At 37.2% G+C, this 14,304-nt stretch overlaps 1 protein-coding gene across 1 annotated transcript; it reads right to left on the reverse strand.

Moving 5' to 3' along the window:
* Positions 1 to 288: 288 nt before the first annotated feature.
* On the reverse strand, positions 289 to 14,067 carry iffo1a (intermediate filament family orphan 1a). The gene is made up of 9 exons (XM_084131439.1): positions 12,822 to 14,067; positions 8,786 to 8,846; positions 8,590 to 8,685; positions 8,221 to 8,361; positions 7,754 to 7,944; positions 7,549 to 7,666; positions 6,205 to 6,297; positions 5,986 to 6,116; positions 289 to 3,080 (listed from the first exon to the last, which is right to left on the reverse strand). Exons 1-9 carry the CDS (start codon positions 13,790 to 13,792, stop codon positions 2,924 to 2,926), a joined length of 1,959 nt encoding a protein of 652 aa, XP_083987565.1. The 5' UTR covers positions 13,793 to 14,067; the 3' UTR covers positions 289 to 2,923.
* Between the last annotated feature and the right edge of the window lie 237 nt (positions 14,068 to 14,304).

Here is a 14,304-nt window from a genome sequence, read left to right on the forward strand (position 1 = left end):
TACTGTTTTTACTGTATTTTTGATCAAATAAAGGCAGCCTTGGAGCACATAAGAGAATTCTTGGTGACCAGAAACCAATATGTATCGTTCAAAATGTTAGTTTCTTAATGTGTGTTTGAATAATAATGCATGTAAAACAATTATATTATACAGCAGTAACATCAGCACAGGCACTGCTGTCTTGGCTTAAAAATGACAAACTACAAATTTACTGAAAAATTTATTTTAATTAATAATAATAATAAAAATAAAAAAATACTTCATGCAAACAAGAATGAATGAGCAACGTTTGCATTAAAATAATTTATTTTCAGCTTGTCCACTTCAGAATCTGTACACAGGTTTTCATTTTCTTGTTTGAGACCATCTTTACAAGTTTCATAGATATCAGATATCTAGATCGAGAACAATTTCATTTTTTTAATAAATAGTAGTCTATTGCACAAAAAAACATTCCTAAACCATCCGGACAGTTTAGAAGCCCTTTTCTAACGTTGCCTCACACAACCAACACATTTTGATTTGTTCCTGTTCTTCGGGTAATAAAATCCCCCTCTTCCACATACCATGCATTGCACACTGATAATCATTTCTCCTTTTTACATTAACCACTTAATTTAACATCATATTACAAACTGAGAGTTTGGACCATGTGAACCCATGTTCTCAGACTGTAATAAAAGGCATATCACTTTGTTCAGTATGGACTCACTTACATTCATGTTAACAAACGGTCCATTGCTGCATGAGATGGCATTACTGTAGTAGGCTATGGCTGAGTTATAACAGTAGAAGCTCTATTGATTCAATGGTTTACATCTACAAGAACATATCTATTACATGTTGCTGCTATTGAGATTTAAGAGTTAAGCAGACAGACATTATTATCATTATGAAGGTTGTGAAGCAGATATGTGTCAGTAAACGCCTCCTCAAGAGTCAAGTGTAAAAACAAAAGACTTTCAAAACCTGCCGTTCTACATTCAAAATTCTCTCAGGCCCCTTCATACACAAACATGTTAGCTAAGCCTTTCCTTTACAGTTGGTTTCACCAGTAATTCTCAGTAAAGCACTGAACATTTGAGAAATATAGAAAGAAAAACACAAGGTAAAGCAAACATGAAGAGAGCAATATCTTTTTTTAAACATACAGCATACCGACTCATAATTAGTCTATTTATGAAGTGATTTGTTGGGATCACAAAATGTTTTTAAGGTTTTTTTTTAAATGAAACTTAACTTAAGTCTGGAATTGTATGGCTAAAATTGTGACTGAGATCAAGAACCCTCTTTATTCAAATAAATCATTAAACAACCAAGCAAACAAATAAATAAATAAGTAGATAAATAGCTTAGCAGAAGTTCAGCGTGGAGAGAGGAATAATGCAAAATGCATCGCCCTCAGCAGCACTTTACATGTTCAGTCGTCACTTAAGAATAAGTGCATAATGACTCATTGACTTTTGTGACCTAACTAACCAATTTGTTTCAACCGATTATTTACTCTGAATTCACTTGCCATTTCGGCTTCTTTTTTTCGTCTTTTTTTAGCCAGATGCACTTTATGAATGACCTTTGTAATCTGTTTTTGTAACCCTGGCCCTCATTGAGTGAATCTAATGAAATTCATTCAATTTGACTAATGCTAATGTAACTGAATGGCTAAAGGCTAAGCGATCAAAGGCATGTTACAATGCGTAATGATTCAATGCTAAAGATTTAGATGGCTTCAACCTAGCAAAACAATCAAATAACAAAGCCAGTGATTAGTCATCTGGCCTTCACCCACAGCACAAAAAATAAATGAAAACAGAAACCCACACACTTCAATGTTCAGTGCGAAATTCTGCTCTCACAATCCTCTCCATTTAGAGCTGCAAGAAGTTGACGGCAGACTTATTTAAATATCACTTATCATATCGCTGGCATTACTGGTAGCTGATGCAGAAACTGTTAAGTGCTTGTTCAGAGATTAATAACTTGCTCTTATTATTTGAGTATTCAAGGTTAAAAACCCTACCGTTGTGGTTGATTGAAAAAAAATATTTGAGATTTTTTTGTTGTTGTCAAAAGTGCCTTGTGATTAATGCTGGGGTGAGTAATTCCTAAGCAATCTTTTAGTAATGTTAATTTAGTAAAATTCATATCCAGTTTTGAGTGAATTTTAAATATCACTTTTACAATGATCATTTATTAAGAAACATTTCAGGAGTTTCTTCATGTTTTTTTTTCTTTTTTTCCCCCTCTATTCAAAATGTTTCAAACAAAACGTGTATTTTTTTGCTTACCTAACAAAAGCCAGTTCCTTAATGACATCCTTCTCCATGACATGACCATTTTTAACAAGAAAACAAAAGTTGTGTGGTATTAAATTGATTTGTCTCAATTTAAAACATTCAATCATGTTGGAATTGGCATAATAAATCAAACTATAGTTAAAGCCAAAATTATGCATGTAAGCTAACCCTCAGTTCTTCACCTCAGCTCTCCATCTTGTTAATGTTCCACTGTGTAAATAATAGTGCCTAAGTATAACCAGAGCATATTTCTTAAAGAACGTATTGAAAAACTTTCTTAAATGACAAATTACTGATAATTAATTATGGTACTACACGGCAGGAATAATCTGCACACAAAAAAACGGTTACTAAAAAGATGTCATCAAGAAAGAGTGATATGTATTTGGCCAGAATTTTTATATGGTGCTACATACTGAAATTGCACATCGGATGCTTTTTTGGGGGCCATTAACTGTGTATTCCAATAGAGGGCACTAGTGAAACCACACAAGGTTACTTGCCTTTCAGAAGGTAACTATAACCCCGTATACTGTGAGTCTTGCTGCAGCATCACAGTCTCTATTATGAAACGATATGTTTATAATTGCAGCTATTACTGTGGTGCTGGAGGGGCATAAAGGCTATCAAGCCTTCCTCCACGTGTGGTCCGGGACAGAAGAGTTTGACTGCATGTCACAACAGGGTTCAGCGCTGTCAGGATTTGCCGCAGTTGCTTTTTCCCTCTCCTTCTCTGCATTCTCTCCCTCCTCCACAGCAGCCGGAACAAGAAGAGGGGATTTACTGTGAAGGAAATGAGGGACAACAGTGAGTGTCTGGCTTCACCCTCCATAGTAAGCAACAAAATGTGAAGAGGTCAAAAACAACATTGAGCACGCACTTTCATGTCATCTTTCACATTATCTTTTAAAGCCAAAGCTGTACGCTCACACGATGGTTTACACTATCACTTGCAGCCAACTTCTTTACACATCATTTTAGGAACACAAACCACTTTTCGAATATAAAGGAAGAGAAACATTTTAAAGACCCCAGTGGTGAAAATCAAGTTTTAATGTCGTTTATGTCTCAATGTTGTTTAATAGGCTTTAATACAAACCATGCGCTAATGAGTATTTTCTCCGTAAAACTTGCAGTGTATCAGAGACAATCTTAAAAACACAGTTTGAAACCGCCCCTGTTTCCTACCGTCTTATATAACCAATCCCGTCAACATGTGGAGCGGGGCGTTTCTCCACTTACTTTTTTTATGATGTTGAAAGCGTTTCTAAGAATGTTGATTTTTAAAAGGCAGCTCTCTGACTCTGAAATGGTGAACGGGAACATGGTTTGTGTAACATTAGCGACATGTTATTAGCTGTTTGATAACGTATTCAAGTTGAAGGCTAATCATATATTGTCCGACGTTGTAGAGAGCACATAAAACTTGTAGCCTCTATTATTCACTCTTCCTCTTCATCTTCTGAATCAGTTTCTAGTTCAAACATACTGAATGAAACCAATATTACCACTTGCCATTGTGGTAACTAACTGGGACTAATTTGCATGTTCATGGTTCTGCATATAATAAATGAAGCAAGGGTATAGAGTTACATTCAAGCTATTTTAAATTAAGGCCTTCTGAAGCGAAGCGATGTGTTTTTGTAAGAAAAATAACCATATTTATGACTTTATAAACTATAATGACTGCCCAGCCCTGTTTATTTGAACCGTGAGAGGCGACTACTCACAACTAAGCTTGCTACTCCTACATCATATGTCATGTGTCGGGTCAAAGGTCACTCTTCTGCTGGAACTACACTCGCATACAGGCGTTACTCACTCCCATTATAAAGCTTGGAAGAGCCAGGATATTATTTAATATAACTCTGATTGTGTTTGGCTGAAAGGAGAAAGTCATATACACCTATGGCTTGAGGGTGAGTAAATTATGGGCTAATTTTCATTTTTGGGTGAACTATCCCTTTAAGGCATGAAGGAATCATTTTCACAGAGAAAGAGGAGTTATATAGGATAAAATGATTAAATGCAGGGGGTCTTTAAAACTTTAAAAATGCTTTGTTTAAAATATTTTTTAAATCTAAAAAAGCCATATGTCTAACCAAGTTGTGTTCCAAATTTGATGTGGTTGATGAGGTTTTAAAGTAGAAAATCAGAAACTGATTTTCACAGGATGAATTTTGAGTGTTTAAGCTTTCGGATGATATCTAATTTATGATAATTACTAAAATGAAATATGTGATAGGGTAAAAGGGCAATAAAAGGGACACTGACAGTTAACAGGCTATATAAAATGTGCTTAAATCCACTTTTTAACTTCTTTATTAGAAAAACAAATCTAATTTACAGTGCAACATAATCAATCATAAACAAGGGTTTAAATTTGTCTTTTTAACAAAAACACATGTATTTAATTCGTAGCTATTTTCTTTACAGAACCAGAGTATGTTTGCCAGAATTTTTTTTAATTCACATAATTAAAAGCGGTCTGGAATGAGAAGTTCTGATACAGAGCAAAGACTCTTGGTAAAAAACTGTCCATTAATTAAACCCTACAAAAACTTTGATGTCTAAAAAAGGCAGTTTGAAGTAGTTATTTATGTGTACCTCTGAACCTACAACATGACTATCATGACTAGTCTTCTTTCGAAGTCCTTGTTTGTGTGTGTGTGTGTGTGTGTATGTGTGTGTGTGTCTGTACTCTTATGGTTTATGAGGACACAAATGTGTTATGACATGGGTTTTACAACGTAAACATGGTTTATGAGGTCATTTCCTGTGACCTCGTAAACCAAATGACTTAAAGGAACATGCCGACTTTTTGGGACTTCTCATGTGACCTTGTTATTTGTATGTAAATAGGAAAATGTTGGCGTTATTTTGTCACTTATTGAGAGCAGTATGCTAGCTGGAGCCGTTTACCTCCAGTCTTTGTGCTAAGCTAGGTTAACGGTGGGTGAGTCAGACAGAGTTACGGTGTGGTGAAGTATCCGGTAACTCTATAGTGATGGGTCCGGGCTGAGGACCCAATTAGTATGCCAGTAGTATGCCTGATCTAAATCTGTTCTCGCGATACGTTAAGGCAGTATCAGTGCAGTAATATCAGGTAAAGCTCATAGCACGATCTTCGGATAACGTTAGCTGTATGCTATGCTACTATCTAAGCTAACTAAAAAACACACTAACAACGAGAGATGTTTAAATTCACAATCTATAGCTTCGGTTAAATACTAGTATATGAAACGTATAATTTAAAATACATTAAATACATTAATGACTCGTTATAACGTAGTACAAACGTCTTCTATAATAAAGTGATTTTGTATGATTTGTAACCAGGCACTAAAGCGATTACCCATAAAACGTGCTTTGAACCAATCGGATTGCTTGGGTCCTCAGCCCGGACCCATCACTATAGAGTTACCGGATACTTCACCACAACGGCACGCACGGACGGAGATGAGAAGGGTATGTATGGACTTATCTAACTCTGGGGGACACGGTGAATAAGATAAAGTCCCAAAAAGTCGGCGTGTTCCTTTAAAAAAATTATTCTGCAATGGGTAGTTTAGTTTGTACAATACAAAAACCATTATGCCTATGGAGAGTCCCTGTAAATATTCAAGTATTCATGAGTCCCACATATTCAAGAATGTGTCTGTGTGTGAATGTATGTTTATGTGTGTACCTGTCTCCTGTCTGAGTGATTAATCGTCTGCAGGTCTCCATTTGAACATCCAGCCCTCTTTTCATGCTGCACATCTCCATATACTCATGCAAATGCCTGTTCATATCAGACTTAGCAGTTGCCAATTCCAACTACAGGTACAGACAAACACAAAACAAACTTAAAGTAATAGAAATACATGCAGAGTTAGGTTTTTAGGCACAAGCTCAATCTCTTTACCTCAATTTGGTCAATGGTATCTTGATAATCCTTCTCGCGGGACTTGAAAAGGCACTCTGTGTCCTTTATCACCTTCTCTATGGACTCGTCTTGCTGTGTGAGACAGGGTTAATTAGCAAAGATTTTTTTTTTTTAGATGTCTTGTAGCTTTCTCTTTATGATGGAAATCAATTCAGTTAAAATGGTGACTCAGTGTTTTTTCCTCATTCGCTTGCCGTTTATAGCAATGATGAGCCAACAAAAACCACTAAGCTGTATTAGGCCTAGTGTGAGCGTTTTCATATTATGCTTGTATTACAGGTATTTTTTAGCCTGGTAATACCAAACTCTGCTACTTCGCTTTGCTTTGTAGACAGAGTCTGGCATGGCACAATTGAAAAGCGTTTTCTTTCTCGCGGGGGGGGGGCGCTTGTCTGAAGTTTAAAATCATTGGTTACCCGTAAGCCAATCAGATGACATTTGGTTATAGCGTGTGTTATGCGCATGCTCAGCCGCATCTAACTTCCACTGTAAACACATGTATGATGCGAAAACAAAACCATCGAGCGAAATACCGCTGTGAACGACTTTTGCAGATTATGTGAAGTAAATCTACGCATCCACGGTACAATCAGCATCTACGTCACGGCTCTCAGCCCGCCCTCTGTTCGTTGATTGGCCCGGCCGTCCGAAGGCCGCTGGAAAACTGAAAGATAGGCTGCTATCTCAGACTGACTACAGAAGCGAAATGAAATTGAGCGGAAGTAGGAAGTCTGACGTAGTCAGGCTAGGTATTTTTGTGTGCCTGCACGAAACATTTGGACTGAAAAACATATCAATAGGTCAAAAATAACACTAGATAAATGTAACAAAATATTAGACTGAATAATGTATAAATCTTTTTAAAAAGCAACACCAGAAGATAACTGCTTTTTACTGCAATACTGTAGTAATCTATCTATTCTGTAGTTTAAAAGTGTATAAACTTCATGAGATTTGATGACTTGGTTTAAATAAATATTATGCAAATGCAAACTTCAGTTTTATATTTGGATGTTAAATGAGTCTGCATGTTCAGCTGTTCAAATGCATTTTTGTTGGTGTAATTGGATTCATTTCATACTCTGTAAAAATTATATGATCAATCAGTCATGAGAACATATGTTTTTACATTAAATTACTCAGTTTTCAAGTTTCAACTCATTTTTTTCAAGTCAGTTTAATATAATTTAATATACAGCCAAGGTGACCGTACATAGGAATTTAAGACAGCAACTTTTTTTTTTCTACAGTGCATATAATTCTATCAAGCCGATGTAATTTCCAAAGTCCATCACTGGAAAAATGAATAAAAGATGGATGTACCTCTCCTTGGTTGTCAACACTGAAAGTGTATCCTGGAAAATCTTCCCAGAGTAACAGAGTTTCCTCCGTCTCTTCCCATGCAAGACTGTCGCAGTCATCCTCAAACTCACATTCGCGTCTGGGGCATAAAAACAAACACTCCTTCTCTCAAATGATTTGTAACAGTCTGTATAAAATATGTCAGATGTTCAATGGCGCCACTTACAATTGATTGAGCATCCTCTGCATCTCCTCATTGATCTGATTGGCTGATGAGCAACACAGATCCACCTCCTTAATCCCGCTTTCCTCACTTTCAGAGATGCTTACTGGTTCATCACTCTCGTTCCCTCTGATTGTCTGCGATGCTGGTTTTCGAGGACGGCGAGTCAAGGTCGACGGAGGTGTGGCTACTTGCTAGAAAACAGAATATGAATAAAAAGAGTGATCTTCAGTGTCACATGATCCTTCAGAAATCGTTCAAATATGCTGATTTGGTGCTCAAGAAACATTTCTTTTTATTATCAATCTTGAAAGCAGTTGTGCTGCTTAATATTTTTGTGGAAACCGTGATAGATTATCTTCAGGATTCTTTGATGAATAGAAAGTTTAAAAGAACAGCATTTATTTGAAATAGATTATCTTTCGCAACACTATAAACAATGGTAAACACACACACACACACACACACACCTGGAAGATCTGAATCATATCTTCACAATTTCTCTGCTGCGCTACATCACACAGACGAGCCGTGATGTCAATCCTGCGACAGATATCCATGTCCACTTTCATGGCCTTCTCCTGGATCTTACTGTCCAAATCTGAGTGATTCTAAAGGAGAGAAGGGAAATGAAAGCGAATAAGTGAGGATATTTTTGAATTTGTCTAATTAAAATGGAGTGGACAAGTAAAGAGGATCAATTACTCTGCTAAGACATTTGCGGGACACCGTTTGACTTGACTCAGCATTATTTGTGCTTCTATAGAAATAAACATCGACTAAATGATTTAGTGAGGTATTTTTGAGGTCAGGTCACGTGAATATTGTGCTTAACTCACATTGCTCATGAGGCCTTTGAACAGAACCAGCTCCGCTTTAAGCTGCTTAACCCTCAGAGCAAGCTCATCCTGGCACACCTCGCTCTCCTGCAGGTCCTGCAACACAACAAGTGTCATCAGAGTGTAGACAGTACACGGAAAATAAGATTTGATTATTAGTTTAATTCATTTAAATATTAAATTGATTTGGTCTTACTTCTTCAAGCTCAGCAACTTTTTCCTCAAGATCCATCCGCATTGCGTATTCCTCTTCCCATCTAGAATAATTAATAAGACGAGAGAATTGGCCAAGCACACAATCACAACCAATTATATCATCTCAGGTCTCAAATATGATAATCATCCATCCATCCATCCATCCATCCATCCATCCATCCATCCATCTATCTATCTATCTATCTATCTATCTATCTATCTATCTATCTAGGTTTTTGAAGGAGAGAAGGGTGGATGCTTGACGGATGTCTTGAGGAAGAGCATTCCACAACCTAGGAGCCAGAACACTGAAAGACCTGACTAAACCAGACTAAACTTAGGGGTGACTAACAATCCCGCACTAGAAGAACGCAAGTAACGAACAGCAGCATAAGGCTGAAGTAAGTCTGATAAGTAAGTAGGACCAAGGTTATGGAGAGCTTTGTAAGTGAGGATTAGTACCTTGACGTTTATACGCAAGGAAACCGGAAGCCAATGAAGGTGATAGAGGATTGGAGTAATGTGCTTGTGTGAGTGATCAAGCGGGCTGCTGAGCTTTGAACATATTGTAATTGTTTGATATTTTTAGCTGAAAGGCCATAAAGAAGTGAGTTACAATAATCTAGTTGACTCTGTGAACTGTGACAAAGGTGTGTATTACGGTTTCAGCATCCTGCTAACTAAGAGAGGATCGAATACGAGAGATATTACGTAGGTGGAAAAAGCTGTCTTTACCACTTTACCGATGCGATCATTAAATGAAAGAGTGGAATCAATGAGAACACCAAGATTTTGTGATTAAGTCCAAATCTATCACTTGACCCAATAATTTAGATACAACAGATTTAGAGCCGACGATCAGTATTACCTCTGTTTTACCGGAGTTAAATTTAAAATAATTTGCCTCAAGCCAAAGCTTGAGTTCCTTGATGCAAGTTGCTAATGTAGGCGGAGGAAAAACTGAGGTACTACTTTCTTTAAAAAGTGAAGTGTTTAATTTCTGTGTGCATAACCAAATAGAACTGAATTTAATAAGGTTAAATGCCAGATTTAATTTGATGTCCATTTACTGTAATGGGTTGTACTGTTGTATACCTTGGCTTTGATCATTCAAGAAAATATAAAACAAAACAAAACTGTCTGTAATGCAACCTATAATGGCGGCAAAGTTATACGTTGCATATAAAGATGCAAATAAATATCAAATAACATGCATTTAAAATGACGCCGATCCTCAACAAACTCGTCCCCATACCGGCGTGATGACTCCGACTTCCAACCAGGTGGAACTGGATAAATATTCTGAATGTTTTGATCCAATCTGACTTCTGACCTGTAATGCTGCCTGGATCATAATCATACACTGTTCGCTCGTTGGCCAGAGGAGAACTGGCCCCCGACTGAACCTGGGCTCTCCCAAGGTTTTTTTTTTTCTCCATTCTGTCACCTGATGGAGTTTTGGTTCCTTGCCACTGTCGCCTTGGCTTTTGGCGTACTTAGTTGGGGACATTTAATATTCAACAATATTATTGATCTTAAGGTGGGCGATGACGATCTCACACACACACACACACACACACACACACACACACACACACACACACACACACACACACACACACACACACACACACACACACACACACACACACACACACACACACACCTTCCATTTTAGTCCATTACTGCAGTATCACTGCAGGTGTTAGAGCAGGTGATTTATGTTAGTGTAACACTGAAATAACATCCTAATAACTTTCTTCTTAACACACCAATGAACACACTGACAGCTGAATCAGCAATTCCAGAAACCAGGTGCCACTGAATCACATATTCAACTAAAAACACTAAGAAAATATAACAGAAAAACATACAACCAAAGGGTTCTTGAGAAGTAAACCTGACTGTGCTATTTTGGCTGGTACTCAGTAGCTTTGGCAGCCGGTGGAAGTCTAGGGAGGCTGAACGGGAAGGTAAGAGAGAGATTGTTGAATGATTCTCTATTGGCATGCTGGCAGTAGCACTCAGTTCAGTACTGCATTGCAGATGCTGAGGCGCAGAGGGGAGGAGGCTGAAGACGGAATGAGAGAGATGGAGAGATGGAGAGAGAGACTCATCGGGAGGGAGGGAGGGTTATACAGGGGATTGACTCAAACTCCTTCATGTCATTTTACTCATTAGTCATGTATTGTTCTGAAACCCTCCTAAAATTATAATTTAATACTAATTAGCATTATTCATATGTTTTAATATTAATGCATTAAATTAAAACATATTCAAATGATATTATATAAAATGATATAGTTTGCCTAAACAAACTTTAGGTAACAATAAAAGTTAAAAAAACAACAACAACAACAACTACATAACACTGAAAGAGAATCAGGTAGTGGTCCAATTTAAACATAACATATTATATTTAAAATAAAATAAATTAATAAGAAATATGCTTAAAAAATTAAATAACTATTGAATGCAAAGGATAATCCTACAGCATTTTTACAAATAATTTGTTAATTAACTAATGGGGGTCTAAAGCAAAATCACTGAAAATAAAATCAAGAAATGATATTCTAATATATTTTTCATTATATCAAAGTATCTGACACAAGGATGACATTATATGTTTAGAAATAATATAACATTAAAAAAGCCCCAGAAAAAAGCAACAAAGTTAATTTTGACTGCGATATGCACTGATTATACAGTAAGAAGAGTAATATACAGTAAGTGAATTCTGTTTATGAAATTAAATTAAATGAATTAGAGATAGATTGAAGAAAAGAAAGAAAATGCTAAAGAAAAGTGCAAACACATTCATACAAATTCCACAAAATGCTTCATGTATTTGCATTGAGCACATCAACTATACCAGATTTTTATGAGGGCCACAGGATTGAACAGGCAAAGCCCTGTTAGAGATATTATATGAATATTGAGTGATACACTATTATTAACCTGTAATCTCAACTCACTGTGGTAAAACCTGAGGATGTCTGCTTTAGTGGATGTTGTTTTGTTAATGAAGATTCTGCTAGAAACATGTTAACATCGGAATTCACTGGTCTATATTACCAGAATGCACTGTGTAATGTGTGGTTCATATTAATATTTTCTGTTATGGTAATGACATATGATGGTAATGAGGGTTTTTCAGTTTTTAGGGGGAAAAAACTACACAAGCCCTAATACAATGTTAGCTAGCAGTCAGTTGAATGTTTTGATTGTAAATTAATTTTTCCTTCAGAAATTATTCTAATATGCTGCTTAAGATTTTTTTTAAAAAAACCTGTGATACTTTTTTCAGAAGTTAAAAAGAACAGCCTTTATTTAAAATAGTAATCTTTTCTAACAATATAAATCTTTACTATAACTTTTTATTAATTGAACACATACTTGTTGAATAAAAGTATTAATTTCTTTTAAAAAAATAAAAAAATAAAATTACTGACCCCAAACTTCTGAACATATTGTTACAAAAGACTTCTACTTTGAATAAATGCTGTTCTTTTTTTAAAAACGTTTTATTCATCAAAGAATCATGAAAAAAGTACCACAGGTTATAAAAAAATATTAAGCAGCACAACTGTTTCCAACATTGATAATAAATCATCATATTAGAATGATTTCTGAAGGATCATGTGACACTGAAGACTGGAGTAATGATGCTGGAAATTCAGCTTTGCCATCAGATGAATAAATTATATTTTAAAGTATATTCAAATAGAAAACCATTATTTTAAATTGTAATAATATTTCACAATATTACAGTTTTTTTCTGTATTTTTGATCAAATAAATGCAAGCTGTATGCGCATAAGATACTTATTTCAAAAACACACAAAAAAATAGTTAAGTTTCCAAACTTTTGACTGGTACTGTATAGCTATAGTATCATACTGACTAGATGTAACTGGCATGGAAAGGCTAGAGAAGTTGCATTGCGCGCGCAAAGAGCGCGTAAAGTTGTGCGTAAAAGTTGCATTTTGAAGCTTTATACAGTCATTTACAAGAACATCACATTGCACACATACTAACCTCCTTTTGTATTCGTCTCTCTCCCTCTTTACCTTGGCGAGCACATTATACAGGGCCCGAATCTCTGGGGTGATGGTGTCTATCTGGACACCCACCCCGTCTGGAGGCACCCATGACGACACACCTGAACCCGAGAACCGCGACTCACGCCCGGTGCTGAACCTCGAATTATAAGACCAGACAGAGCCAGGGTGACATCTGGGTGGAAAATTGCTGGTACAACCAATCCCGGTACTGACATACTTCCCGTTAATATTGCTGGTGATTTTTGGAGCAGGATCAACCGGGCTGATGGGGAAATTTGGGGTGAGATTGAAATTAGAGTCTGTCAGATTGGATGGGTTCAAGTTTTCAACTGTTGTCCTGTTATTGGACTCGAAAGGGAGGGTGGTGTTATTGAAAGCAGGTGACAACAATGTTCCGGACAGATATGCGGTGTCGTTCGCGTTCTGAATGGGTATCAGGTCTGGCCTAACAGGAATTAATTCAACGAAGCCGGTTTGAACCCCAACATCTCGCGTTAAAGGCTTTCTATTTTCTACACACTCTGCATTGTCATCCAAAGCCTGTTGCAGTTGGTTTTCTAACACATTATTCCGACGTTCCAGTTCATGCACTTTGGCTAAAAAGCAGCGGAAACGCAAATTAAGAGTTTTGAGGACGCTGATGTTGGATCCCAGGTCGTTACGCAGGGCCGTCGCGGCAGGAGGAGGTGGAGACACCCGGTGAAGATAGTTACCCAGGTGTAGATACTGTGTTCCCGGAGGTGGAAAAGCGCCCAGGTCAAACCCATCTTGCCCGAAGCCACCCGTGTGTTCGCTCAAAAAAAGGCCCGCTGGATCGGTCCAGTGGCCCGATGACGCGGAGTCCGCGAAGCCCGTCACCTGGTTCTGTTGGAACGAATACACGTTCTCCCCCAATACAGGATTCATTCTGGTATGAGAAAATCTAAAATGCTCAAAGTCCGGCATGAACACTGATTTAACTGTGTGCCTTCAAAGCGGATCCTCTGAAGTTAATAAACTGAAGGAACACTTGTCCGATTCAAGAGGACCAAATGAATGAATCCGATTAACACCCGATCAAACTGAAGAATTTAAATGATATGACAGTCTTTTAATGTGAAAAAAGGACGCGTTACGCGTATTTGCATGCTATTTGTTATGCCAACACCTTAACAGACGTGGTTTGTTTTCTCAGAGAGGATTAAACGCGTCTTCATAGCGGAACAGCCAGGCTCCAGAGCAGAGATAAACACGAGAGAAGCAACTGCGGCTCCTTCTTACCGTGATGAGATAGTATAAGCGCCTCACTCGCGCGCATCGCGACAGTTTGTCCAGTTTTGCAGACTTCAACGTGTAGAGTTTTATCGATGCTGTAAAATAAGACATTTAACCCCAGGGATTGTTACGTTATATTTCATTGTCCAATATTTAGAGAATTAAGCTCACAATTTTGAATGTGCGTTTGATTGTTTCTGGGA

The sequence above is a fragment of the Abramis brama genome (assembly GCF_963993115.1).
Source record: "Abramis brama genome assembly, chromosome: 12".
Taxonomy (NCBI): Eukaryota; Metazoa; Chordata; class Actinopteri; order Cypriniformes; family Leuciscidae; genus Abramis; species Abramis brama.

Excerpts from the sequence above, each read along its gene's own strand:
- iffo1a (XM_084131439.1), bottom strand. The coding sequence starts at position 13,792 with ATGCCGGACTTTGAGCATTTTAGATTTTCTCATACCAGAATGAATCCT. Across the intron at positions 8,847-12,821 it reads AGAGACGAATACAAAAGGAG|ATGGGAAGAGGAATACGCAA; the intron begins GTTAGTATGTGT and ends TAATTATTCTAG. Across the intron at positions 8,362-8,589 it reads TCAAAGGCCTCATGAGCAAT|AATCACTCAGATTTGGACAG; the intron begins GTGAGTTAAGCA and ends TCTCTCCTTTAG.